At 40.7% G+C, this 26,509-nt stretch overlaps 1 protein-coding gene across 1 annotated transcript in view; it reads right to left on the bottom strand.

Annotated features, from left to right (window-relative positions):
- The window catches only part of CERKL (CERK like autophagy regulator), a 58,734-nt gene that overhangs the window by 15,688 nt on the left and 16,537 nt on the right, over positions 1–26,509 (bottom strand). The window contains exons 2-5 of the mRNA XM_072980953.2: positions 22,499–22,741; positions 17,596–17,727; positions 12,117–12,180; positions 5,966–6,108 (exon numbers count right to left, since the gene is read on the bottom strand). Coding sequence (XP_072837054.2) covers positions 5,966–6,108; positions 12,117–12,180; positions 17,596–17,727; positions 22,499–22,741 — 582 coding nt within the window. The remainder of the gene's footprint in view (positions 1–5,965; positions 6,109–12,116; positions 12,181–17,595; positions 17,728–22,498; positions 22,742–26,509) is intronic.

The raw sequence follows: 26,509 nt of genomic DNA, 5'->3' as shown, positions 1-26,509 counted from the left end.
AATTATAAACCACCAGAGATTGCTTTAAGTGCTATGGGGCAGTCCTGAAGCAGCACACTTTGCTTTCCTTTACTCTGCCCTCCAGTTGTTAACTCAACGTCTTGCAGAGGGGTTTTATTTTCCTCCTTATGTAGGATTTTTGCCTTTCAATCTTTTCCCTATAGCCTTGGACAAGAGTGAGTTCTTATAGCTAAATGGCCATCATTCAGGTCTTAAAAATGCTTCCTTAGTGTTTGTAAATTCCATGAGATTTACATCCCAGTATGCAGAACTGCAGAATAATTGCACCTGAAAGAGCCAGTTGTGTTCTTTGAGTCTGGAAGGTAAGCTCCAAGAACATAAAACTTTGAAATCTAACTAACCAGCTTTTATGTTCAAGATTTTTAAAAAATACTAAACAAATATTTTATATCACACACTTTCCCATCTCAAAGCAAAGGCCACGAGCAACATATTATTTGGCTTATTTTTACCATGATGTTATTCTTTTGAGGCTTAACATTTCTAACAATAATACAAATTTACAAATAAGTAACCATGATTATTCTTAGAAGATCACAGATTTCACATTTTCTCTGTGATAGCGCATTGCAGGATTAATTTAAGTCTGCTTATTAATGTCAGTTTCAAGATTGTTTATGTTGTAGCGTTCTCCAAATATATATGCTCACAACCAACTCAATCTATAAATTACAACTTCTGAAAAGCTACGGTTCCCGTTAACATCAACAACAAAGTAACCCTTCTTCCAGAGGGTTCTAAAGAGGTGAAAAGTATCAGCCGTTCCTGTAAAGCATGAATGATGTAGGTACCAGAAAGAAATTGTGTGGGGGAAATGTCCTTGGAAGTGCAAGCACTCCTGCAGAACAATTAACTTAATTAACCAGACAACATGAATATTCATAAGTCTGTTAATGTCTCCCACATCCAAACAGATAAATGTGATGTAATGACTTCCTACTCAAGCATATCTAAGAGTCTCATGAAAATTGCACCAATGCCCAAACTATCACAGAACCAAGAAATCTCAGGAATTTTTTTTAATTCAACCCAAATTAATTGGAGGCAGAAAACAATGTAAGGGGATGATTTAGGACTGTTGAATTTACACTCATTATATAACCTTCCTTTGTTCTACAGCAATTAAACTGCTTTCTCCCACCCTTCCATTTTTTCTCTTCTTTATCCAAATCCCTCTGCACAGTTCCTCAGCTGTGGTACCCATAGCAACGAACGGTGTCCCTATATGGCCAGCAGTACTGCCACAGGTTTCTTCTACTGGACCGGTTTTATTAGATTACATTAAAAAGCTCAATGCTCTGGCCGGGCAAAATCTTCCTTCCTGTAAATCTCAAACTCTTTCAACCAATGGCTATCCACACACTCCCTCACTCACACTAGAAAATTATCATTTAGCACATACTATGAAATGAGGAGAATGGGGGTGCATGGGGGAGGAGTCTTTAGACAACTAAATGCAGACTTGGAAAACACACTTCCCTGCAAAAATGTCCAAATATAAAAGCCGCTTTTGTGGGGATGGTGGCCACGTTTTCAGGTAGAAATGGCGAAAAAAAGGAGAGGAAGGCAAAACAGAACATGACTAGAAGTGTTTGGGGGCACCACATCTTCTGGGAGTGGGACGTTCTGGCTACCAATGCAAAAGCCGCTGTTTGGGGCTCCCTCCAGAGCCTAAAAAATTCTCCAAAAACACATTCCTTTGATCTCTGGAGTGCAATTCGCCCACATCTGTTCTAATTGCATACTTTTTAACTACACAAAACAAATAATTTTCCTCAAATTTGAACAACAAAATTTAAGAGTTAATTCACACATTTGTCAGATACTAATTTAAAGTTATCAACTTGAAGTCTTGTACGCACTCACTTGTGACATACAAGTTCTTCTCAGGAGTAAAAAAACTAAGCCCTTCTACTCTATGCAGAATAAGATGCTGGAAGAATTCAATCTCATATCACCTAAACAACTTTCAGAACAATTATAAGGACAAATGCAGGTCAGAGTATTCACGCTATTATTCAAAAATATCAGGCACAGTCAATCAACATCATAAAAACACTGACTAGTATTATATAACAGATATAACTTTTAACCAGAAACCTAAGTATCGGTTAAATATCAGCACCGTATATGCTGTTCCTAATATTGCCATTTTTTGTAGCTCTGACGGTGTGATTTCTGAGATCTGCAACTGCTTATAGTACTGGGTGAAATTTCTTGACACTGTTCCCAAAGCCCAATGACTATGGGGGCCACTGCAGTGTGTTTCATCCACAAGTGAAATGTTTCAATTGCCAGATCTTTGTATTTTGTTAATTTTTCCAATTCTTTATTTTCAACTCTGGCATCCACTAGAATTGAAATGTCAATTATCCAGACATTTCTTCATTATGTTACTATGTCTGGTATGCTGTGTTCAAGGTGTCTATCAGTTTGAATCTGGAAATTTCACAAGATATTGAGTTACTCATTTTCTGACACCTTCTCTACCTGATGTTCCCATAGTTGGTTTTTTTTTTTTTTTTGAGGTTGGTGAGTTGTTGTTTGCATAATGACCAGTGCATTATTTTTGCCACTCTTTCATGTCTAATTTTGTAATTTCTTTGTGCAATTTTTTGGCATTTGCAGATGAAGTGTGACAGTTTCATCTTTTTTCTTGGCAAAGTTGACATTTGCTGTTAGCCCCAGTTCCTTGAATTTTAGCTGTCATCACATTGGTTTCGAATGCTTGTTCTTGTGTAGCAAAAATCAAGTCTTCAGTTTCTTTCTTAATGGTTCCCAGTTTTAGCCATGCCCATGTTGAATTATGATCATACTTTCCATCAATATTTCTCAGGTGTTGTCCATGTAGTGATTTATATTTCCAGCTGTTTAATTTATTTCAAATTAATGACTGTGAAAAATCTTAAAATCAAAATTAAATGGTGGAAATACAATCAAAGCCATAAAGACATGGGCAGTCCCAGTAATTAAATATCCAGCTGGAATAATTGGACCCAAAACGAATGAGAAGAATTGGATCAAAAAACACAGAAACTAACGGACATGCATCATGCACTATATCCAAAAAGTGATGTGGACAGATTATATTTACCACGAAAAATTGTAGGCCATGGATTACAGCAAACACAGCAGGTAGTACAGGAGGAAAAAAGAAGTCTAAATGATTATATTAGTAAAAGTAGAGAAAACAAGTAGAAAAACAGAGTGAAAACAGAGAATATTTTGAAAACAAAAACAAAGGCTCAGTGTAAGAAACAACTGCTGCTACTACTGCTATGTTGCTGTATGCTACTTGATAACTCATTATCTGCTTCACCTAATTCATATATTGTGTTTATTAGACCATTTTCAACATATTAATTTTAAATTTTTAAACTTTTATTCTTTAAAATGTTTTCAAGTGAAATAGTGAAAGCAAGATAATATTCTGTATTTATTTCAATCTTTTCTTAAGGAGGCAAATGTAAACAATAGTTCTGAGAAAAAAGTTAAACTATATGGCCAATTGCCATCTTAGGCAGCTGCTCTAAATCATTTGTATCAATTGTGTATGATACACAGAGGAATTATATCAGAAAGATGTGGATATCCCGGACAACCCAGACAATGTAGTTGCTGACCTTGAGCCAGACATCCTGGAGAGCGAAGTCAAGTGGGCCTTAGAAAGCCTGGCTAACAACAAGGCCAGTGGAGGTGATGGCATTCCAGTTGAACTATTTAAAATCTTGAAAGATGATGCTGTTAAGGTGCTACATTCAATATGCCAGCAAGTTTGGAAAACTCAACAGTGGCCAGAGGATTGGAAAAGATCAGTCTACATCCCAATCCCAAAGAAAGGCAGTGCCAAAGAATGCTCCAACTACCGTACAATTGCACTCATTTCGCACGCTAGCAAGGTTATGCTCAAAATCCTACAAGGTAGGCTTCAGCAGTATGTGGACCGAGAACTCCCAGAAGTACAAGCTGGATTCCGAAGAGGCAGAGGAACTCGAGACCAAATTGCTAACTTGCGCTGGATTATGGAGAAAGCCAGAGAGTTCCAGAAAAATATCTACTTCTGCTTCATTGACTATGCGAAAGCCTTTGACTGTGTGGACCACAGCAAACTATGGCAAGTTCTTAAAGAAATGGGAGTGCCTGACCACTTTATCTGTCTCCTGAGAAACCTATATGTGGGGCAGGAAGCAACAGTTAGAACTGGTCATGGAACAACTGAGTGGTTCAAAATTGGGAAAGGAGTACGGCAAGGCTGTATATTGTCCCCCAGCTTATTTAACTTATATGCAGAATACATCATGCGGAAGGCTGGACTGGAAGAAACCCAAGCCGGAATTAAGATTGCCGGAAGAAATATCAACAACCTCCGATATGCAGATGATACCACTCTGATGGCAGAAAGTGAGGAGGAATTAAAGAACCTTGTAATGAGAGTGAAAGAGGAGAGTGCAAAAAACGGTCTGAAACTCAACATCAAAAAAACTAAGATCATGGCCACTGGTCCCATCACCTCCTGGGAAATAGAAGGGGAAGATATGGAGGCAGTGTCAAATTTTATCTTCCTGGGCTCCATGATCACTGCAGATGGAGACAGCAGCCCTGAAATTAAAAGGCGCCTTCTTCTTGGGAGGAAAGCGATGACAAATCTGGACAGCATCTTGAAAAGCAGAGACATCACCTTGCCAACAAAAGTCCGAATAGTCAAAGCTATGGTTTTTCCTGTCGTGATGTATGGAAGTGAGAGCTGGACCATAAAGAAAGCAGACCGCCGAAGAATTGATGCCTTTGAATTGTGGTGCTGGAGGAGGCTCTTGAGAATCCCCTGGACTGCAAGGAGAACAAACCTATCAGTTCTAAAGGAAATCAACCCTGAGTGCTCACTGGAAGGACAGATCCTGAAGCTGAGGCTCCAGTACTTTGGCCATCTAATGAGAAGAGAAGACTCCCTGGAAAAGACCCTGATGTTGGGAAAGTGTGATGGCAAGAGGAGAAGGGGACGACCGAGGATGAGATGGCTGGACAGTGTCTGCGAAGCAACCAACATGAACCTGACACAACTCCGGGAGGCAGTGGAAGACAGGAGGGCCTGGCGTGCTCTGGTCCATGGGGTCACGAAGAGTCGGACACGACTAAACGACTAAACACACACACGTGTATGATCAGAAAGATCGACCAGGATCCAGTGGCTGATCACAGATCCTAGTCAGGGCTGCCTTTTCTTTTAAGTCTATTTCCCCACTGTAGCTCAGCATGCTAGTTTAAGTCTATTACCATTCAAGTCATTGTACATGGGATAAGAAAGAAGTGGTATATCACACCTTCAATGTGTGTGTCAAGTCAGAACTGATTTCTAGCAATGCTAATAGGGCTTTTGATGTAGGTGAGATATTTAAGGAATGGTTTAATCAGCTCCCCCCTCCTCCCCATGGGTTTCCATAGCCAAAAGGGCATTCAGATTCGTGTCTCCTGCATCCTCATCTGTCACTCTGTTCCCTGCACCACATTCCTAGAAATGAGTTAAAGCTTGTTTTTTGAGGAGTCATATCCAAGCCTGAGCGGGATCCATTGCTGGACTTCTCCTAGTGGAGCAGCAAAAACCCGAGGAGGTGGAGTGATCTTCCCTTGGCACTGCAGCCCCCCTGTGCATGGAATAACCTTTTTCGCAGGATACCCTCCAAAGTGTAAGAAGTTTAGAAAGAGAAGAGGAGGAAGGGAAGGATGTTGTGCTGAACTGATGAAACAGGGAAATGTTGGATTTAGGCCTCTGTGTGGGGAAAGTCAGCCAAAGAGTTTCCAGTGTGCCAGAAAAGTTTACTGAGATTTTAAAAAAAATAATATAATATGATTACAAATTTTAAAGTAATACTGCACCAATAAAATATGGAAGCAATTCTATCCACAATGCCACTATTTACCCTATCCTGCACGCTTACTACGATCTCACCTGCTGGTATTATTCCAAGAGGGACCTTTGCTCTGACTGGTGGACGTTCATTGTCCGTGTCCACTCCGGCATCCATCTGGGCTCTGAGTAAAAGACCATGAGCCACCTCACTAGCAGTCCCATCTCCACCAACAGAAACCACCCTAAAGCAGAACCAGTTGCAAGATTCTTCATCACGACAGAAACAAATTATTGCAGTACATTTATGTGATCAGGGTGAAAGTGTTTACCTTTATAATCCTTCTGACACAACTTAGTGAGCTAACATACTCCAGGAAAATCGTCTATATTGTTTAATTTATTTAACCATTAGAATATATTCATTTCACAGTTGTTGTTTTTTCTGATTCTGTACCGCCTGATAAGAATGGACATCCTGATGTGCTTAAGAGCACCAAGCACACAGATTTTTCTTTCAAGATTTAAATGCAGGAAATGTTCATCTTTCAGTTTTTAACAGTTACTTTTAGCTAGATTCCGTAAACAATTAATGGTCAGAATTGTACTGATGATTTGTTCACGATTAAGTTAATCTGTGTAACTCACTGCAGTGAATTGATGCTAGTTTAATATGGCACCTGTCACATTACTAGGTGAGTACCTTATAATACAACCAATACCTCATTAGTGACAATTTATTGTTGTGAGTTATGGAATTTACACACAAGCATATACAACCCACAGGATTCTGACCACTAACACTTACCATTATTACATTTTAAATAACAAGAGATTTTTTTAAGGCTTGTTATTGTTTAGTTGTTAAGTTGTGTCCGACTCTTCGTGACCCCACAGTTATAAACAACCGAGCGCAACCATCCATTTTTAAAAACCCCACTCAGGCTGCCAGTCCCTAAGGGAAGGTTTGCCTGAAGAGAAAGGTCTTTGCCTGTTTAAGGAAGGATAGCAAAGATGAGTCCGGTCTGAGGGAGTTCCAAAGTCTGGGAGCAGCAACAGAGAAGGCCCTCTCCCATGTCTTCATCAGATGCACCTGTGAAAGTGATGGGGCCAAGAGAAAGGCTGCTCCTGATGATCTTAAAGCCCCAGGGCAGACTCATATAGAGGGAGATGATTGATTATTAACTGTGGAGAAGAATGAAGGTATGACTACATACAGAACGTCTGTAAATTCATTTTCACCACAATCATTTTTTTACTGTTGATATTTTGATTGCCATGCTGAAAGTCATTGACTGGGTTATCTCGTCTGTTTGCTTCAGTTACATATCCACATTTTTATTGTAAATTACAATTACACAGGTGAATTGCCATTAGTTAAGAAGTCTGTTTGTATTCCTTATTACACAACAATCACATGACATAGCACATGATCAGTTTTTTAATTAATAGCAGTTCAACACCTGTCATTTATACTTTTTTGATTTTGCCAACAAATGAAAGTAATAGATTTCTAGTCAACATGATTTATTTAGCGTTAACTTTCAAGCTGCATAATCCCAGTGTGTTACCAGAAGAAGGGACTGCTAAACTGCTTCTGAGTTCTATTATTCCCAGAAAACTCAATGAGAGCTACATAATTAGAAATGACTGGATGATGCATAAATATTAATTCATATATTGAAGCCCGTTTCTTCAAGTGTATCAAGGAGTGGGGTATCATCCCCAAAAGCTTATACCAAATTAAAATTTGTTAGCTTTAACATTGCGGAAGCAATGAACACATTAGAATATGCCCCTCCCCACCATATAAGTACCTTGGCGCCAAGCATCCCCTTTCAGTTGTGTCAACCACCGCTTAATAGTAAGCAAACAATGGCATGACAGAGGGGAGGACAGGCAGGATGTATGAATCACAGAGGTCCACTCGAAGAACTACAATTACAGGTGGGTAACCTGTTGTTCTTCTTCATGGCCTCTGAATCACACCCTGGGTGACTAATAAGCTGTCTTACCTGGAGGCAGGGTGTCACACCAAGGTAGGGGCTAGAACAGTACGTCCAAATGCCACATCAGACTTCTGCCGGAGGTTGAGTCTATAATGATGGATAAACATGGACAGCTGTGCCCAAGTGGCAGAGGCGCAGATGTCCAGAAGAGGTACGTTGCAGAGAAAGGCTATAGAGGCTGCCACTGCCCTGGTGGAGTGAGGGCAAACCACTGTAGGGGCTGGTTGTTGAGCAAGTTGATAAGCCAAATGAATGGTCTCATTGAGCTTTGCAACAGGAGTGTGCTACAAGGAGCCAGTCGTCGATATATGGAAAGATGAGAATGTTTTGAAGTCTGAGGTAGGCTGCTACAGGCGCCATGCACTTGGCGAATACTCTCGGAGCTATTGCAAAGCCAAATGGGAGTCTTTTGAATTGGTATTCTTGTGATCCAAGTTGGAAACAGAGGAATTTTCTGTGTGCAGTATGAAAGTAAGCATCTCTTAGGTCTATGATGGTGAACCAGTCGTTTTTTCAAAGTAAGGGAAGAACTGATTCTAGAGTATCCAGGCAGAATTTTGTGGTGACAATGTAGTTGTTTAATAATCTTAAATCTAGAATAGGGTGAAGTCCCTCATCTTGATTGCAGACAGTGAAATAGTGATAGAAAAACATGGTGTTGTTTTGATAGACGGGTTGTATGGCATCTTTGAGACGTAAATTCATTATTTCTTCTTGCAGGAGTTGTGATGGTGCAGTAACGATGTGTGTTGTCAGTGGAAGTCAAAGAAGTGGATGCAGTAGCCATTTTTGATAATGGAGAGTACCCAGGAATCTGTGGTGATGGATTCCCATGCAGGTAAGTGTTTCCAGAGGGCAGGGTTTGTAGGGTGGGTGGCGATCTTGGTCAGAGGAACGTCAAACATGGTGTTTGGGTTTACGGGCATTCCGCCTAATGGCAAGCTGTTGTTGAGTTTTGGCTCTTTGGTTTCTGAAGTATGGACTGTAAGAGATTTGTCATGGGGGAGCCTCATTGGAACCTCTGGTACGAACTATAGAGTCATTTCCATTGATTTTGCTGAGAATGTTGCTAGTAGGAAGGGCAAACTCCCCAATGTCTGGCTGCTGAATATTTCTTTTGTACATTCTCTAGTATATCGTCAGTTTCAGCAGGAAAAAGAAGGGGAGGTCTTCGATACGTGTCTGAGCATCTTTGGCTAAGACGGCTGTTCTGAGCCAGGAAAAATGGCATAGGGCTACTGAAGTGGCCATGGACTTGGCTGTAGCATCTAAGGCGTGGCGGACAGAGAGCATCTGTTGTTTAGCAATGGAGAGACCTTCGTGTTGAAAAGTTGGAGCTAGTATCTTTCTTTCCCCTGGCAGGGATTCAATAAAGGTGGACATGTTGTCCCAGAGGAAGCATTGGTAAGCTCTCATGGCTCCTTAATAATTAGCGACTTGCATGGTGAAGGCTGCGGAAGAGTAAAGCCCTCTACTCATGAGAGTCTTTTCGTCGGCTGTCTCGATACCGAGAGATTGTTGGTATCGAGAACTCGATTGAGAGGCTTTGACAAATATAGAACTTGGAGCTGGTTGTTGCTGCTATTGTTGTTGTTTTTTTGGAGGAAAATGGCTCCTGGATCATGGTTTAGATATGGTATAAGACAAAGGTGGTTTTGTCCAGGATCACTGTGCAGTACTAAGGAGAGATGGTAACATCGATTATGTGCACCAGAGTGGTTGTATTTTTAGAGATCAGATCCTATAGATGATCAGCTGGTTCTGTCCATGGTCGGTGGACTTGCAGATGAAGGGATATAGCCATGCAGATCGTAAGTTGGGCATAGGTCTGGAAATCCTCTGCCGGTGACGGCAGATCAGTATCAACAATGTCTGACTCTGGAGAGGTGAGTAACACCGATGGAGTCTGCGGCCAAGGTCCACGGTCAAAGCCATCGAGGTCACATCTGGAATCAATGGACTGTCGAATGACTTCAGTGTCAAGAGGCTCAGTTTTCTAGTATTGCCGGTTATTAGTCGGAAAAGATGGAAACGGCATGTCCATGGACATCTGTCGATGTTGATGATCGTTGACATCGAAATATGGTGGTTGATCATCGACAGACCTCAATTGGTAGGGATGGACCTTGGTCTTGAGGTCGGTGTCGTAACGGTGCTGGGGTCAATGACTTGGATTTACCGGAGGCCGGGAACTGTGTTGACATAATGGAATGGAGTGAGTGTCCATGGACCAGGATGACTATCGAGGATCGTCGATATCAGAGCCTGTGTCTCTGTGATATTGAAACGGAGGTTGCTGATGCAATGGCATGGCAGTAGAATAAATTGATGCTGGTGATGCCAAGCATGAAGAGTGATTTCCTTCATCTATTGTAGTAGGAAAGTATTGGGAGGCTGGGGCTGCAAAAGCCTCATGTGTGGATGAAATCTGCTTGACTGTCCGAGGTTTTTTCAATACCAAATGGGAAGCAGGTAGAGGTATAGTCACCTCTCAGTGATGTGGCCGCTTCAACACTGATGGTTGTCGAGAGGTAGGCCAACTATTAGAAGTATTATCGAATCAGGTAAAACACCTGGTCGACTAGTTGGTGCAATTTGTCGAGCAGAGCACTGGTCGGGGTAAATGTCAACCCGATGCATGTACTGCGTGTGGGTTTGAACCACACACAATGAAGCGAGCTGTCGAGATTGTTGATGTTGATGGTCCTGGTTAGGGATTGGTGGGTGATCCAAAGGCATTGAATATGGAATGATGTCGAGCTGTTCAGGATGGGAATCCTCGGGTGATGGAATAACCGAAGGATTGTTGGAAGGAATGGAAGGTCGTGGACTGGGAGGAGAGGACGTTAGTTGGTTGACTCTATCATCTCATTCTGGAGACTGAGAATAGGGTTGATGAGACAGAAGTCTGTCATCATCTGAGGGAGATCTGCCCGAAATTGATTCAGAGAGTTGTTGTGGTTGTGGTAGGATGTCTGTAGGCTTAGACTGTTTAGCTCGTTTAGGAGGAACAGGCTCCAGAGTTGGAGCAGCTTCCGTCAGTCTCTGACATTTAGAGGTTGTTTTCAAAGTCGAGGACTTTGGTATGGAGGGTTTCAATTTGTGTGTCTTCGAGTCTTAGATGATGTAAATGGAGAATCAGAATGAGCTGGTGTAGCCGATGGATGCTGTTTCGATGATTCAGTTATGGCTTTTTCCATTGCTTTGGTTTGGGAAGTGGCCCTACAGGGAGGTTGGGCCATTTGAACTGGTTATAAGGATTGTTCTCAAAGTCAGAGTTTTAGCCTTGAGAGGCGAGATCGTAGAACTCCGCGCTTAAAATTTTTGCAATTGGTACAGGAGGAAGTACTTAGCGTGTCCGTCGGAAAGTGAGATCTTATTGTCACAGACAACACAGTGCTTAAACGGGCCGAAAGGGGCCATGAATAGGAGAAAATAAGAGAGGAGAAAAACAGATGATGGGGGGGGTGCTGCGGCTGGAGGCCAAGCGAGGGAAAAAGAAAAATCTCTGATGATAAAGAGTTTGGTCTAATAGTTTAAAAGAAAAAGATTGATAACAGAAGGAATCAAGAATAGGCTCTCTTTCTCTTTTGCTCACAGAAGCAGAATTTGAGGCTCTCAACGCGGCGGTTGAAAGAAACTGAAAGAGGACACTTGGCACCAAGGTACTTATACAGGTGGGGAGGGACATATTCTAATGTGTTCATTGCTACAGCGGAAGCTCTAGAATCGTCCGATGAGGCTCCGCGCAGGCGCAAATCACCCAGAGTGTAATTCGCAGAGGCCACGAAGAAGAACATATGATACGATAATAAATTAATTCAAAAAAATTAAATTATTAATGCATGTAAGAAATATCATCAAGAAAAATGGAAGTTTTCTTAAGTACTTAAATTACCTAAGATGGTAGCTACACACTTGTGTCATGTATGGAAATGTAAAGTTAAATTCCTTGATCAGAAAGACTTGCCAGTGTTCTCATGCACAGAACTCTCATAAACACAGACAGATTTCACTGAGTGGGGAAACCCGTGATGGTAGGTGTAATTCTGTGTATAGACTGGAGCTGTTGTATAAATAGCAGATTTTTTTTGGCGGGGGGGGGAACTAGCAAGACTGACACAATGCAAGTGATAGAATTCTACAGGTTATTAAAAGGAACGTTGTTCCTGTTTCACTTATTATAATTTCTTAATAAATGGCACTATTAGAAGAAGGGAAACAATTGAAAATGTTCTTCTTACCCATGAAATGATGTCAGGTCACATTCCTTAAGCAACGTAAGAGCATGTCCTTCATATTCAGTGACTACAAAAGATACATCACCCATTATAATACATAAATGATGAGACATTTTAAAAATAACATTCAATGTTTCTATTCAAAATGAAATAATAGGCGATGCCTTTACAAACCACTAAAAATCACCATACAATATGCAAGCTTTCAGAGATAAAAACACCACTTCATTGGGCTTGTACCACTGTGAAGAAAGTAAAGACCAAAGGTTCATGACAAAATGGATTTCACCAGGAATGTTACACTCAGATGCAAAGTCTGAAAGTTCTCGGCAAGGTGGATTTCGTCAGGCACATCTTTCTCAGACAGATCCTCAGTGGGCCCAGTCTCCCTCTTAGCCTTTGCCCTTGGAGAAACAAATTACCACACCAAACATGAAGTTCTCCTGACTTTCCAAAGCAGATGGCCATGCAATATGTGGTGCTGTTCTAAAGCCTCTTTATATGCATACAGAATCAATCACATGGTTTCCCAGATTTCTTCCATATATTTTGGAATGTGAAAGAAAAGTGTGTTGTATATAATGACTTGTTCATAACTGTAGAGGTACACCGTATTTTTTCATGTACAAGATGATACTTTTTCCTAAAATCTTTAGACTAAAAATTGAAGGTTGTCTTATACATGGAAGTAAACTGAGGCAAGAACAAAATGGCACATACCTTGCCTCTGCAAACAGTCCGCCTCCAATCACAAGGCTTCCTACAGTCAGGAGACTTCACTTCCTCCAATCACGAGCCTTATGTAACTGACGTCAGCTGATGCTGTACAAACTAATTGGAAGACACCTCATTGGAGGTGGAACCTGTAGGCAGTGCTCAGATTCAATAAGGACTTGTAATGTCTGAGAGTTCTGAGCCCAAAGGCTGAATACTCAAAACTAAGTTTTCTTAATTTGGGGTTAGAGAAGGGTGGGGGTGTTTTATAAATGGGGGCGTCTTATAAACGGAAAAATACGGTACTTAACTACATAAATTATTTTACAAGACAGACAATGGATACATAAAACAATGGTAACTGACTTATAAGGTAGAGGAATAAACTAGTATCTTCTACTTCTGGGGTGGGCAGGAAAACGTAGACCAAGATCTACCAGTAGATCTCTGAGTGATCTGTAGTAGATCTGACTCTCAAATGCTTAACAACAACAATAAGAAAAATTATTTTCTACATAAATACTTGCTGCTGAAACTCAGAAAGTCCAAGGTGACTCAAGCGGACTTCTGTATGGAATGACTGCGAGTGCTCTTCACATCTAGCACCAAAACCAAAATGTAGTGTCTCTAAAGGTGCCCTGTTCTTTCATTCTAATCACGTGCTCTTTGCTCTGGCTCTGTGTGAAGCTTGTGGTTCTACCAAAGAAGCCAGATAGGTGCAACAAACATGAGGTCCATCTACCCCCTCATTTATTAGAGCTTGTCATTTTATCACAGAGAAACGAATGATCTGAAATTGCACCATTAAATGCAAATTTCTAACTAGCCATGGAAATGAGAAACACGGATACCAGTAACAAAGGAATACAACACAGGAGGGTGGTGGTACAAGTACACACCAGAATCTGTGGCCTCCGGAGGAAATGAATCTGTCATTCTACATCACTGTCTCTGTTTGTTGATACTCCTGTGCAAATGTGGCAAATGTCAGCAAAGAAAGAATGAGCTTGCATAGTGCAGATGGCATAAAGCATCGTAACCACATTCAGCATTTTCTAGGGCATTTTTGCCAGAAGAGACCGCCCAGCTGCATCCACTCATCAAAGGTTTCTGCTGACTGGCATGACACTTCCAGATGGATTTTGTGTGTGTGTACGTGCATGTGTGTGTGTAAGAATGTGCATTATTTTATGCAAGATTACATTAATCTTTCATGTTTGTCTGTCTTTGGGGATAATGTGTTCGCTCTCTCCAGTGCTTTTAAACACTTCTAAATTCCTCAGGAAGCCATCTAAAAAGAATTTAACATGTCTGACGCTTCTGATGAGAAGCCTCACAGTTATCCATTGGGGTCCTTCTTTTTTACCCTGGGAAGCAAATTTCTCAAGGTGAGCAATCCGACTCTCTGTGAAGATGGATGCACGGCCGTTCCTGCAGAGGGAACCCAGGACACACAGAACAGCAGAATAGTCCCATCACATCATTTGTTCCTCTTGGCCCTCAATCAGTAAAAGGCAGGATGGCAGAGTGCAGAGCGCACAACAGACCAGACCACAATATTTTAGTACTATCACAAATGTGTAAGTTAGCTTTCAGACACCCAAAGCTGCTTTGGGGGAGGTGGTGCATTGAGGAGTTTCTTATATTTTTATAGATCAAATCCCACCTTCAGCACTGCTCAAGGATTCCATACCCCTCTTATGATTAGAGACAGAACTTTGTACTGTTAGTTATTGATATATTAATTCCTGCACTGCTGTTTATTAATGTTAAAACAAAACAATCCGGTAATCATTCCTCCAGCTTCCCTGACCCCCTAAGCTGGTAAATATGGAAAATATTAAAGCCACCAGGACAGAAATGTGTTAAGATGTCGCACTAAACCACAGTTTCGCCTCAAACAACATGCATGACTGCCCCTCTCTGCTCCTTCAAGGCAAGACCAAGGAGGAGATCAAGAAAGAGTATTTGCAGAGATCTGCTGTTATGGCCATACTAATAAATAAAGTTTGACTGTGACTGTAAAACAGGTTTTGAAACTAGCTTTTGGGGGGGGGGCATTTTTAAAATTAAGCACAGCTTCAACCAGTTCAAATAGTAAAAACAGTGGTGCCCAACCTTGGGCCCCTAGATATTCTTGGATTACAACTCCCGGAAATCCTGACCAGTACAACTAGCGGTGAAGGCTTCTGGGAAGTGCAGTCCAAGAACATTTGGAGTCCCAAGGTTGGGAATCACTGATTAAAAAGAAAACACTTTTGGAGAGAATACAAACAAATGCTTCGGATCTTCTTGCCCCCTTATGATGGCTGGGGCAGAGGGGCAGGTTACAAGCCGGAGATTAATGCACAGAGCACAAAGTCATAGTTTAAATGTTAGGATTAAACACAGTGAGCAAGAAAGGTCATATCATCCTGACCAAGATAGGTAAAGATTTATCTGATATGGCACAGCAAGGCCACGATAAGCAAATTCTTAAAGTGCTAATTCACACAAGAATTCATATCACAGCATAGTTTATTTTTTTAATGTTTAAAATGAATGTTTAAAATGTTTAAAAATATTCTTAATGAAGAATTTTCACAGTCCTACCATTGAACTCAAATGTCTGGCAAGAGGTTTTGCTTACATAAGGACTAAAAGGTTTTAGCTTGTTTAATTTAGCAATTAAATCCTGCCTGTTCTGAAGAAAGACACCCAGGCGTTCTATCAGCGATGTTAGGCCTATAAAGGACAAATTAATGTATGTAAATGTAAATCAACACCAGAATTAAACATACCATTTTAACATCATCAGCTCATTTTTTTTCTTCCTTTCACAAATATTCAGATGAGGGGGAAATCACTATTTTGAAAGATCATGTGTTTATTGAGCTACTGTTCTGCTGTGTTTTAGAACTGTTCTATATGCAGTCTTTGTGTACACTGTCTATGTATGTTCTTTTAATGTTAAGGATGAAATACTTATTTCAGAATAAGTGTGAGTGATCTATCTCAGGTGATTTGGTCATGTAGCAAAGAAGAACTTGCTTGGTTTAAAATAAAATACATTTGTTGCTTGTAATTTGCCAAAGTGACCTCTGGGTGGAGTGTCACCTAATAAACAAAACAGGCTGTGATACTGTGAAAGTCATAGACCCTCTGCTATACAATAGGTGTTGAACCTTGCCCCATATTTGTTTTAATTAGAAGTTATATCAGTGATTGTTGCCATGAGCACCAGAAGAGCAGAATCTTTTATCTTCTGAAATTTCTTTCAAGTTATATACACTTATATTAAATGCACAGCACTTTTTAAAAAAAAAACCACGTACAGTACTTTGCAAAATAATTTAAATGTGATTCAGCTCATTAGTGAAAATCTATGTCATTTTTCCATATGTCCATCAATTTCTAAGGAAGTAAGAGTATTCATGCATGCAAAGAAAACTAAGATCAGGATCCGCACCTACATTGTCTTTTCTGGCTGCTACATAACAATCTAGGTGGGGGGGGGGATCCAAACAATAATTCTTCATCAATCCAGATTTAACTCGTGAAAACCCTTCTGGATTTTCTTTGCATGAAGGAGATTCCTTTGCTCACACAGACACAGCCAGTGCTAACACACAGCAAGCATGCTGCACTTTTAGTTTTAAAGAACCCGCTCATCTGTTTGGAAAGGTAAGGGTACCCCTAGCGCTCTCCCTCTGACATCTTTTTGGCCAATCTGTTCTATAAGCAGAAGGAACTAGAAGAGCATGGAATTCCATGAGAGTTACACCTCCGTCCTCTGCATATGTATGTACTCACAAGCAATTGAGTTTAATGTGACTGACTTCCAGACAAGTGTAACAAGGATGCTTATTGTAGCAATACTGAATCATGTCTTACATTACTGCCGGTTTTTTTATAGTTAGACATCCTTCAGTCGCAGGAGACTATGGTAACATGCTCTGTATGGAGGACTTGGAACAGCGTCTAGTGTGGCTGAGAAGGCCAATTCGAGAGTGACAGTCCCTTCCACACTGTGGAATCTGTCCCCTGTTAGTGGTTGGGACTGCCCAGCTTCAGGCAGGCAGTAGCTACCTAGTGAGGTACAATCACCTCTCCTACCATTGAAAGTAGCCCCTGGCGTCATGCTCTGCATCAGTCAAGTAAAGACTTATAACTGGTAACTGCTACTTCCTGTGTTGTTTCAATGCTGTACACGAAGCTGGAGTGTCCTCTCCAGGGCATGAGGCCTGGGTAAAATGATATGGAGGATAGGCTGATACCCAAGCAGCAAATCCCCCCTCTCCACATTGCTGAAATAGTCCAATGGAAGGGCAAGAGCCAATACAACTGGTTCCAGTGACATCGCAGGAGCTGGCAGAGTTACACGAACTGCCTCTGGGACTCTGACTCTCGATTTTGCCTCTAGGTTAACTCCTGAAACCTTTTCCATCAGTGGATATAGCCACAAGGCAGTGGAGGTTTGGAATCAGAGTTTTCCTTCTCCTAGATGGGCTGCCTTCCAAGGCTGATGAGCCCCACTTACCCAGCATTTTTTATATCTACAGCAATTAATTATCAGTTTGAGAGGGTTTAAAAAAACACACAACCAAGAACATCCTAGGTATAATTTAAAAACCTTGCAGCACTACTCACTAATGAGAAAGGGAATACTTTAAATGTACTCATTTGTTAATTATGGTCTCACTAATATACTAACACAGAGAGACTGCTTTATTTCGCTGTCATGTCAGTCTGAAAAACGAATTAAACCACACTGTGTAGACCATCTTACCTGTAACATCCGTTCTGATGTCAGCAAGCTTAAAGAGAGGTGCAACCTGTTCATAATAAATATGAGTAGCCTCTTTTCTGTGACTAGTTGGGTTGACAAAAACTTTTAATGACTTTGGCCTATTTGGAAAACCTGGAAGGAAAAAAATGCACACATTATACATATTCAAAGGGATCTAACATACAGTTTTGAAAAAAAAAAAGGTAAGATGATTAATTCTAATATATGCAGATAGATGTGCAATCTGAAAATCACCGCAGTTCCAGGTTGTCTAGAACAATAACTGTTTCCTCCACGAGGATCCTCATTACGGAGACCCACCACCTACGTAATCCTGAAACAACCACCAGAGCGCTGACCTGCTTATGAGTCTACGGCTAAGAATAAACAGTACAAATGAGTCAGTCAGCGTCATCAAGAGCATTAGGTGACAGCTAGGAAGAAAGAGGTTTTAGGTCATAGTTCAGGCCTGAAAGAGGAGGAAGAGGTAAGTAAAGTGAGAGGAGAGTATTCTCCTGAGAATTTGGGAGGAAATGCCTCTCAGGAAAAAAAAAACTGATAATAGTACTCCACAGTTGGTGCAGAGATTTGATCCTACAATTTTCAGGATTTACAGATTATGTATCATGCCACACAGAAGGAGCAGGTGCAAAAGAAGTCTGCCCTTGATTAAAGGATCAAGAAACAGGGGTATGTGAGGGGAAAAACAAAAGCCCAGACCTTTATCGTTTAGGTCATTTTAAACAAATTGTCAGTTGTTGTTCCATATTCATTTGTGGTGAAAAATAAATCACTGGCCCAGGAGACATTACCCATACCTAAATTTCAACTTCAGCTCAACTTCTTTTGTTTCTTGACTATAAATATCCCTTCCTGTCTGCCACCTCTCCTGACTTTGCCTTTTTCTCTTCCTTCTTCCACTTCTTCTCTCGGCACCCACCTTTGCCTTGCCTCCACCTAACATATTTCTAAGTGTCTGGTAAGTTTTAGAAAGCTGTTTATGCCCCACTCGAAGAACTCATTATCTGTGGACTTCTCTGTTCTTAATATTCTAACAAAGGCACGAGCTGAAATCCAGTAGTAAGTCATCCCTAGAATAGGCCCTTTGAATCAGCGGGGTTTTGGTGAATCAACTGCTCCATATGTTCCACTGATATAATGCACCTACCCTTAGCTGTGACGAGCTACTGCTTTGCAAGTCTGCAAGAGGACTGTCACTACCCCAATGATGACTCCTCCCTACCTCTGTGCAAGAGCTCCCTACCGCCTCCCTGCACAGATCTCCCAACTGCCTCTCTCTGTGACTTTGTACCTGGCTAAGAATGACAGTCTGGTCTCCACTGATTTTTTTTAAGCTTCACCTGTCCACCAACCCCAGCAGAATTTCTCCTTAGTTTACCACTTGCCTGTCTGCACCTCTCCATGCACGCTCCTGCCTGACAACAGTCTTCTGATTCCCACTTATTGGACAGCAGTGACAAAATGACATGTCATGTAGTTGCTCTGAATTATAACACTGGAATGATTAAAGCAGGGATATATACCCAGGAGGAGATTCTGATTGCAGAACTCTGTTCTGTTTTGGTCCTCTTCTCAAAAACAAACTGCAACGGTTAGAAGGCTTCTAGCTACACATCCCACATTCAAAGTTCTAGTTGGATGGATCTCATAGTTCCAGTAGCAACCAAAATAGATCACGCAAGCCTAAAGTCTGTGCACCTTGAGGTAAACTAATGGACAGAGCTTTCCCAACAAGTGAAAAAACTTCATCTACTGTTTTAAAGCTTTCATCTGAGTCAGTGCCTGGCTCTAAAAGTGGTCCCATTCCTGAACTCTGAAATCGGTGTTTCCAGACAGAAACAGACATGAGAGATAGCCTGCGGCTGAAAGAGGCACACTCTTTACTAATATGAGTGTCCGATGTCACAGCACGAGCTTCTCCCACCCCTGGGATTAGGCAGATTAGCTTATTTTGTTTTGTGACTGCTTTTCTGTATTTAAGCAAGGGACTCCTTTGAAGTCAGGTTTTATAAACCCAGAAAGACTAGCTTAGCCATCTCTCCGCAGCACTGACATCCTTTCAGCATCAACTATGGGCTATCTTTAATGCCCGTTTCTGGCCTCCAGTTCCAATATGCATCAGCAACCACCCACAAGGGAGCAAGGGTCTGCTTTTGATAAAAGGAGGGCAGCAGAACATGAGGGCAGGGCAGTGCAAGCACACCGTTTGCTCTTGGCCCAGTTTATTGGGCTGAGATTGCTACATATGACTTGGAAAGAAGGCACCAAAATAGTCTGCAGAAACGCACACGTGACTTGTAACTGGGCAGGGAGACAGTTAAGGATGAGGTACCTCTCTCAATCCACAAGGCACTCAGGCAGAAAAACCAACAAATTCCCAAACCAGACCAAAGAGCTTAGAAAGCGTGCTCTTGTTTCTGAATCTGCTTAGATGTGATTTTATCTCCTATATTTGCCTCCCCCCCCCACGCCCTTCAATAAAACCTATTTTAGCAGGCACTCCTGTTTAAAAGTTTTCTTTCTCATCAGCTATTATCTACAAACTGCAGACTTTGTCATATTCGAGAAATGAACGTTTCTACTGAATTGCTTGTTCTACTGCTCGCCGCCCGCCTGCCACCCGCCAAACTGAAATGGCTCTTTTAAAAACAGAAAAGCCAACTGTTCCTCCGGTGGTAACAAATGTGCTAATATGCACTAGTTTAAACTTGATCTATCAGTGAATCAGTGAACCATGAAAAGTAGAGGTTAATCAGGGTGTTCTGAAAACAAAAGCTCGCAGGGCAGCAGAGACGCTACCCTCAGACACACATCTGTGCTGTTTCCAGGGTTTAGTTTTATGGCAGCAGGCTCATGTTTACAAAAGTTAAGAGCCTGAAATGATGTCACTGTCATATACTTTATTAATATTTTATACAACAAGCAATGAGAAAACTGTAACACAGAGACAGAAGCAATGAGGTGAATAAACGTTTTTCATGCTAACTAGAACTATACCACTACTGTATTGATGTTACATTGTTAATGTATAACATTAAGGGGATAATTAAGCCGTCACGCATGAAGCGCTCGACATAAACATTCAAACTTGTTGTGGGAGGCATGTTGTAGAGAAGATTCAGTGAAACATTTCTTCTATAAATAACCGTACTCTCTTGCATTTTGAAAGCACAGCTATATTTTTGTTCACTGCTGAAGTCAAACAAAACTTCAGATTTAGAAATTAACACACACACACACACACACACATCCCAAGAGGAGGTGAAATTCTGCCGCATAAAGAAATTCTACAGTTTAAAATGATGATAAGGTTATGACACAGAAACGAAAGATACAGCTGTGCTGGGGAATACCTATTTGGGCGTTTGGATCTCTCCAACACTTTAGGCTTATCTTTGGATTATATACTCCAGTGGAACAGCTTCTCCTTTCTTAAGAAGTTTCAAATGCTAAAAGCAGGTTAACTAATGAGCATTACAAAGAATATTAAAAGATAAAACTGGAAATCAAACCCAACGTGACCTCTTTTGGCAATTCATGTTTGTCCTGCTGAGGAGGAGGAGGAGGAGAACGAGGAGGAGGAGACTTTTCCTGAATCTCTCTTCTTGGAACACAAATAAAATGACATTCTCTGGAATCTTTTACTCTTTAAAGGAAGATGTTCCAGTAAGTGAAGGTTATGAAGACAACAAAAGAATAATTCATATCAAAACTTTCTAAACTTTTTTTAAAGGGGGCATTCTGCTTTCACAACTTTCACAAAAGTTTTCTGAAACGCTCTTCAGCAGGATACTCATGTTTGCCCTTGATTTTAACTTTCCTATTTTCATTCACTTGTATTTAATGAAAAATAGTTTTGTAAGCATTCAAATAAAACTCAAGTCTTCTATTCGTGCAATGTGAGATACAGAATGTTGTCAAAGAATGAACTATCTGCAGTGCTGCCTTTTAATATTTATGCTCATTTGGACTATTGATAACCTAAGGTAGAAAAGATACAAAAAAAAAAAAGCTCCTCTATATCCTCTACTGAGGCAGTATTCTTTAGAAGCAAATGCTGCTGGAAGGGAGGGAGGAGCATTCCCCCACTCCAGCAATGGAGGCAGGGGGACATTGTATGATATACTGTAACTGCATCACGACACATGCAACGCTGTGGGTGGGGAGAGAGGCCTTAAGAGGCCAGCCCTGCCACCTCACTGGTCTCTTCCTTGTGGATATCAGTCACCCTACAGGCTAGGATGAGGTTTCAGGTCACTTCTGGGCCCAGACAGGAATTTTGAGCTTGGGTTCCCTGATGGACATGTTGAACATAAGGGGCCACAGTGGTAGAATAAGGACCAACTTTGCCTTGGACACAGGTCAATTAAATTAAATTAAACTAAATTATTCACCATTTGTTGTCCTTTATAGCCACCAGAATGTGCTATAGTATAGTACATGGCTACCTCAGTACATCTTACAGTACAGCTGGCCTAGTAGGCTACAGTTTGAAATTTTAACCATCTGTACCAGAGAAGGATGTCAGCAAAGATGAGATTCATGCACAATAAAAATAAATCTGTGCTTAGTATTACATAGGAGCAAGAACAATAAAATAAACCCTCGTTTAGCTAAATAAACCACAGATGCATTTATGTTTGACCCAAAACTTAGCCTAGTTCAAAATGTGCTAACCCTGACACACAGAATAAGATTGAAATCCAAAGCATATTTATCTAGACATTAAGACCTATTGGAGTCAATTAAAATTATTTTTCAATTAATGGTTAGGACCATGGTACAATGTTTCGGTACATGAGCAACTCTGTGGGTGGGGAGAGAGGTGGGGAGAGAGGCCTTCAGAAACTAGAGAAATTAAATGTTCCTGAAAAGTACTTACCACTCAAAATTTCTTTCATGTGTTTCAACCACAAGTGACAATGGTCTTCACTTAAGTTACTTAAATTGATGATGGAATCTTTAAGTTTGTTTCCTTCTTTTTTTAGACAAACAAAAATTGCGATGCCTAATAACAAGCCACCTTTTTGCTGCCCAGCAAGACGACGTCGCTTCAGTTTTACCGAAAATACATCTTTCATTTCAATGTATTCCTCTTTATGCTGCTGGCCCATGCTTGAACCACCTGTTCAAAGAGGAAGAGAAAGTTCAATCTCCTAGTAAAATCACAATGTAATCAATTTTAGTTCCTTCCTAAATAAATGTGCAGGTAAAAATATTTATTTACTTTATTATTTCAAATGACTCCTCTAGAGAAGATTTACATAAGCCTGAAAATTATTCAGGACTGGTCCTCATATTACTAGCAGCACCATGCTTCACCACCACTGCTCTGACCCCATACTCAATGGCTGAAATCCTTTTGCTTCATATAATAATTTCATTCATTCATTCATTCATTCATTCATTCATTCATTCATTTGCCGCTCAATAGTGCAATATGCAGTCTCTGGGGAGTTAACAGTTTACACATAAATGCAAATAATCCAATAAATTAAAAATACATTAATGCATTACAATACAATACAATAGAACACAACATAGGTCACTGAAGCCAATACGAATCAGAGCTAGAGCACATTACGGCAGTCAGTCAGTGGTCAGATTTAGTGAGTTAACTCCTTTGTATATCCCATCGATTCTAATGGGTCTACTTTAGGTGTTACTTACTGTATGGAGTTGACTCACCAAATCCCCACTGATTCAGTGGGCCTACTCTAGTGTGACTTACCACACTAAGCAAATAGAATTTCTGCCAATAATGTTTAGAAGAAGCTTTCTCATAGAGAGGATGGATTCATTTCATATTACTCTATTCCCCAGGAGACCACTCTCTCCCTTGATGTTTCCTAAGAAAGCCTAGCAACAAAGTAGAAGATGAGCATGGAGTCAACTGAGCCATTTTTCTCCTCAAGCTATTAGCAAGGGGCCTTTTAACCTCCCCAATGCTTCTTAAATCCTCACTTCAAAAATTTAAAATAGCAGTTTCAGCGTATGCCATGGAAAGTCACCATTACAACAGCATATTCTCCTGTGTCCAAAAAGAGAGTTTGCTGACAATTACATAGATTAGACTGCCACTAAATCCTTGCATTGAAAAGAGTCCTTAACTTTGTTCTGAAGCTGCTGAAGCAAAAAATCAAATAACATTTGGTTGTTTCTGGAACTCCAAAACCTGATGTTTGGATTAAAAGCTTGCTGGAAGGCCATCACGAGGACTTTTAAGAAATTAATTCACACATTCCATCATCCATTCACATCCTCAGCTTTATCAGTTGCGTTGTTGATTCAACAATATTTTGAATCAATTAAGCTCATGGCCACAAGCCTCCTCCTCCTCCTCCTCCTCCTGGCTGAAGTGTTCAGAAGCATAACACTAGTGAAGGAACTACTGTACAATTTTGTAATCATTTTCCTGACATTTAACCCACCCTACCCCCGCCATGCCTCCCCTTCAGGGTAGCCCTACAGTGTCCTGCGGCATAAATGGTTTCCAGGTTGGAACACCATTCATTCCAGGCATCCTTCTTTCAAATGAAGTTGGTAAGAAGGAGGCAAAAAAAAGAGGAAATCCCTGGATTCAAAGTTCAATGGTCTTTCAGTCAGTCTCACCGTTTGTCTTTCAGACCACAAAAAAGAGGGACAAAATATATTATGACGATTCCAACAGACTAAACAAGGCAGCCATGTACCACTTCCTAAAGGTCTGAAGGTCAGGTAACCCAGTGGTTCTTAACCTTGGGTTACTCAGGGGTTTTGGACTGCAACTCCCAGAAGCCTTCACCACCATCTGTGCTGGCTGGGGTTTCTGGGAGTTGCAGTTCAAAAACACCTGAGTAACAAAGGTTAAGAACCACTGAGGTAACCGGTTCCGAATGCTTTCCCACTGTGACCATCACTGAGCTGACTCTCTACCTTGCTAAATGTAAAGTGCCTGTCCATAAAGAAAGGAAACCACCTGCTCCTGAGTATAATGGTAAAATGGAGCAAAATAAGTCCAATTCATTCCATGTGTCTTTCAAGCCATTCAAGGACGGTCTTGGAGCGGGTGAAGTATCACAGCCTAAGGCCCAAGGTCAAGATAATCAAGGGTGCAAACAGAATATCTTTGACAAATCCCTCTGACCATACGCTGGTTCTAGCCAACCATTTTTTTTTTTTTCTGATTTGTTTGTCTGCTATTGTGGTCTTGTCGCAAAAGAAGCTGCAGGCATTGGAAGTATCAGGTGTTCCAAACATTCCTTGCAACTCTAGGATCAATTGGATTTATGGCAACGACCCACCACAGTAGAGCAGCCTTTCTCCAACATAACAGGGAAATGAAAGTGGCCAGAATCCTATTACATGACATGGTCAAATTAACAATGCCCAGGCAAACAACAGGAGGCAGTATGATCTCTCTCTCTGTCACATGCCTCACAAGTCGTGCAATGGGGTGTAGGGCCATTTTGCACAATCAGGCATGAAGCTGGCAGACTGTGAATACCACACCATCACGAGTGCAATAATTCACAACAGGATTCTGGCTGGGGTGTTAGTTTCACCATTTTCAAAACATATTTTCCAGAATAATCGTTAACATTAGAAATAATTTTTCTACTACCAAATCCTTTAACGTCACCTGAATCTCTGCATTTCAACCCTAAATTTAAAGAGGAAGTGTTTTATTTCTCGTATCTTAAATTTTTCAGATAATCTGAACATGTATTTTTCAAAAAAAAAAAAAAACACTAGAATTTTTTTCTTTCATTCAAGAACTCTCTGTTCATTAGTATCATACGGATTATTGCTAGTTGTTTCAAAAGACTAACTCTCCTCTCATATTACCTAGAAGGTTACAGGGTACCATCTGTTCTTACAAGGGATTTAAGTATACATTAGATATCATGCTATTTATTTAATTCAGCACCCACTTGCCATTGTATTTTTTTTAAGGCAATTTAATTACAAGGAATAAAGATAATCTTTCCTGCCAGGTTGTTTCATCACCATAAGAGCAGAGCAGCCTTATAAAACAGGCGACTCTTGTTAGGCTTCTTCTCTTTTTTTAAACAACACTTAAAATTAAGAAAGGTCTTAACAAAAACAATACTAGAATAGCTCTTAAAAATATTATTATAAGCCAAGAGCTTGTCTCCATCAATTTTGGCACATCTGCCTGATGTAGAGCATAAACAGGATTAGAGCTGGATTTATCTGCTTGATGCTAATTGTACTCACAGTTTCTGCACATGTCCACTTTTTCAAATACAGCATGAAAAATAAGTGTGACTAAGATACTAAATTCTACTGGCATGTGTTAAGCACTTATATAATTTTATACATATTATAAAATAAATGAAATGCCCAGACATAAATATTCTTTAATTAATGTCTAAAATCATCTTTGAAAATTCTTCTTCCACCAGGGACTCAAAGGGTGGAGGGTGCCAGAGGACACATACATGTCATCGTCTTGTTATTCAGTCTTCTGAGTTACAAGGCAAATCCATGCACACCCTTTAGTGTGTGCATGGATTTGGGGAAGGTGTTGCATGGCCTAAGCTCTTCTGGGTCGTCTCCATGCCTGTAAAAAGTCTCTGCCAGATAGCAGTCACAGTCCCAAGATTGACAGTTACTATGGCTGCTTCCTGGTATTTCCTGCCTACTAATCCGCCAGAGCGGGCAAACAAAAGGACAGCCAATCCCTTAAAAGTGTAAGGGGGTACAGTATTGTGCCCCCATAATTTAAGGGGACATAGATGGTAAGGTCAGGTTCTGATAACATCTTTTTTTTAAACACACGTTCTGAGCGTTCAGTTTCATACTGCTGCAGTGCTGAACCCATGGCAAAGAGGATCCATAACCTCGGGAAGATGGTCTGTCCACACGGCATTGCTTTCAGCAGTACATA

Source organism: Pogona vitticeps, chromosome 1 (genome assembly GCF_051106095.1).
Source record: "Pogona vitticeps strain Pit_001003342236 chromosome 1, PviZW2.1, whole genome shotgun sequence".
Lineage (NCBI taxonomy): Eukaryota > Metazoa > Chordata > Lepidosauria > Squamata > Agamidae > Pogona > Pogona vitticeps.
The sequence above is the reverse complement of the archived record's forward strand: the minus strand, read 5'-3'. Positions and strand labels throughout refer to the sequence as shown.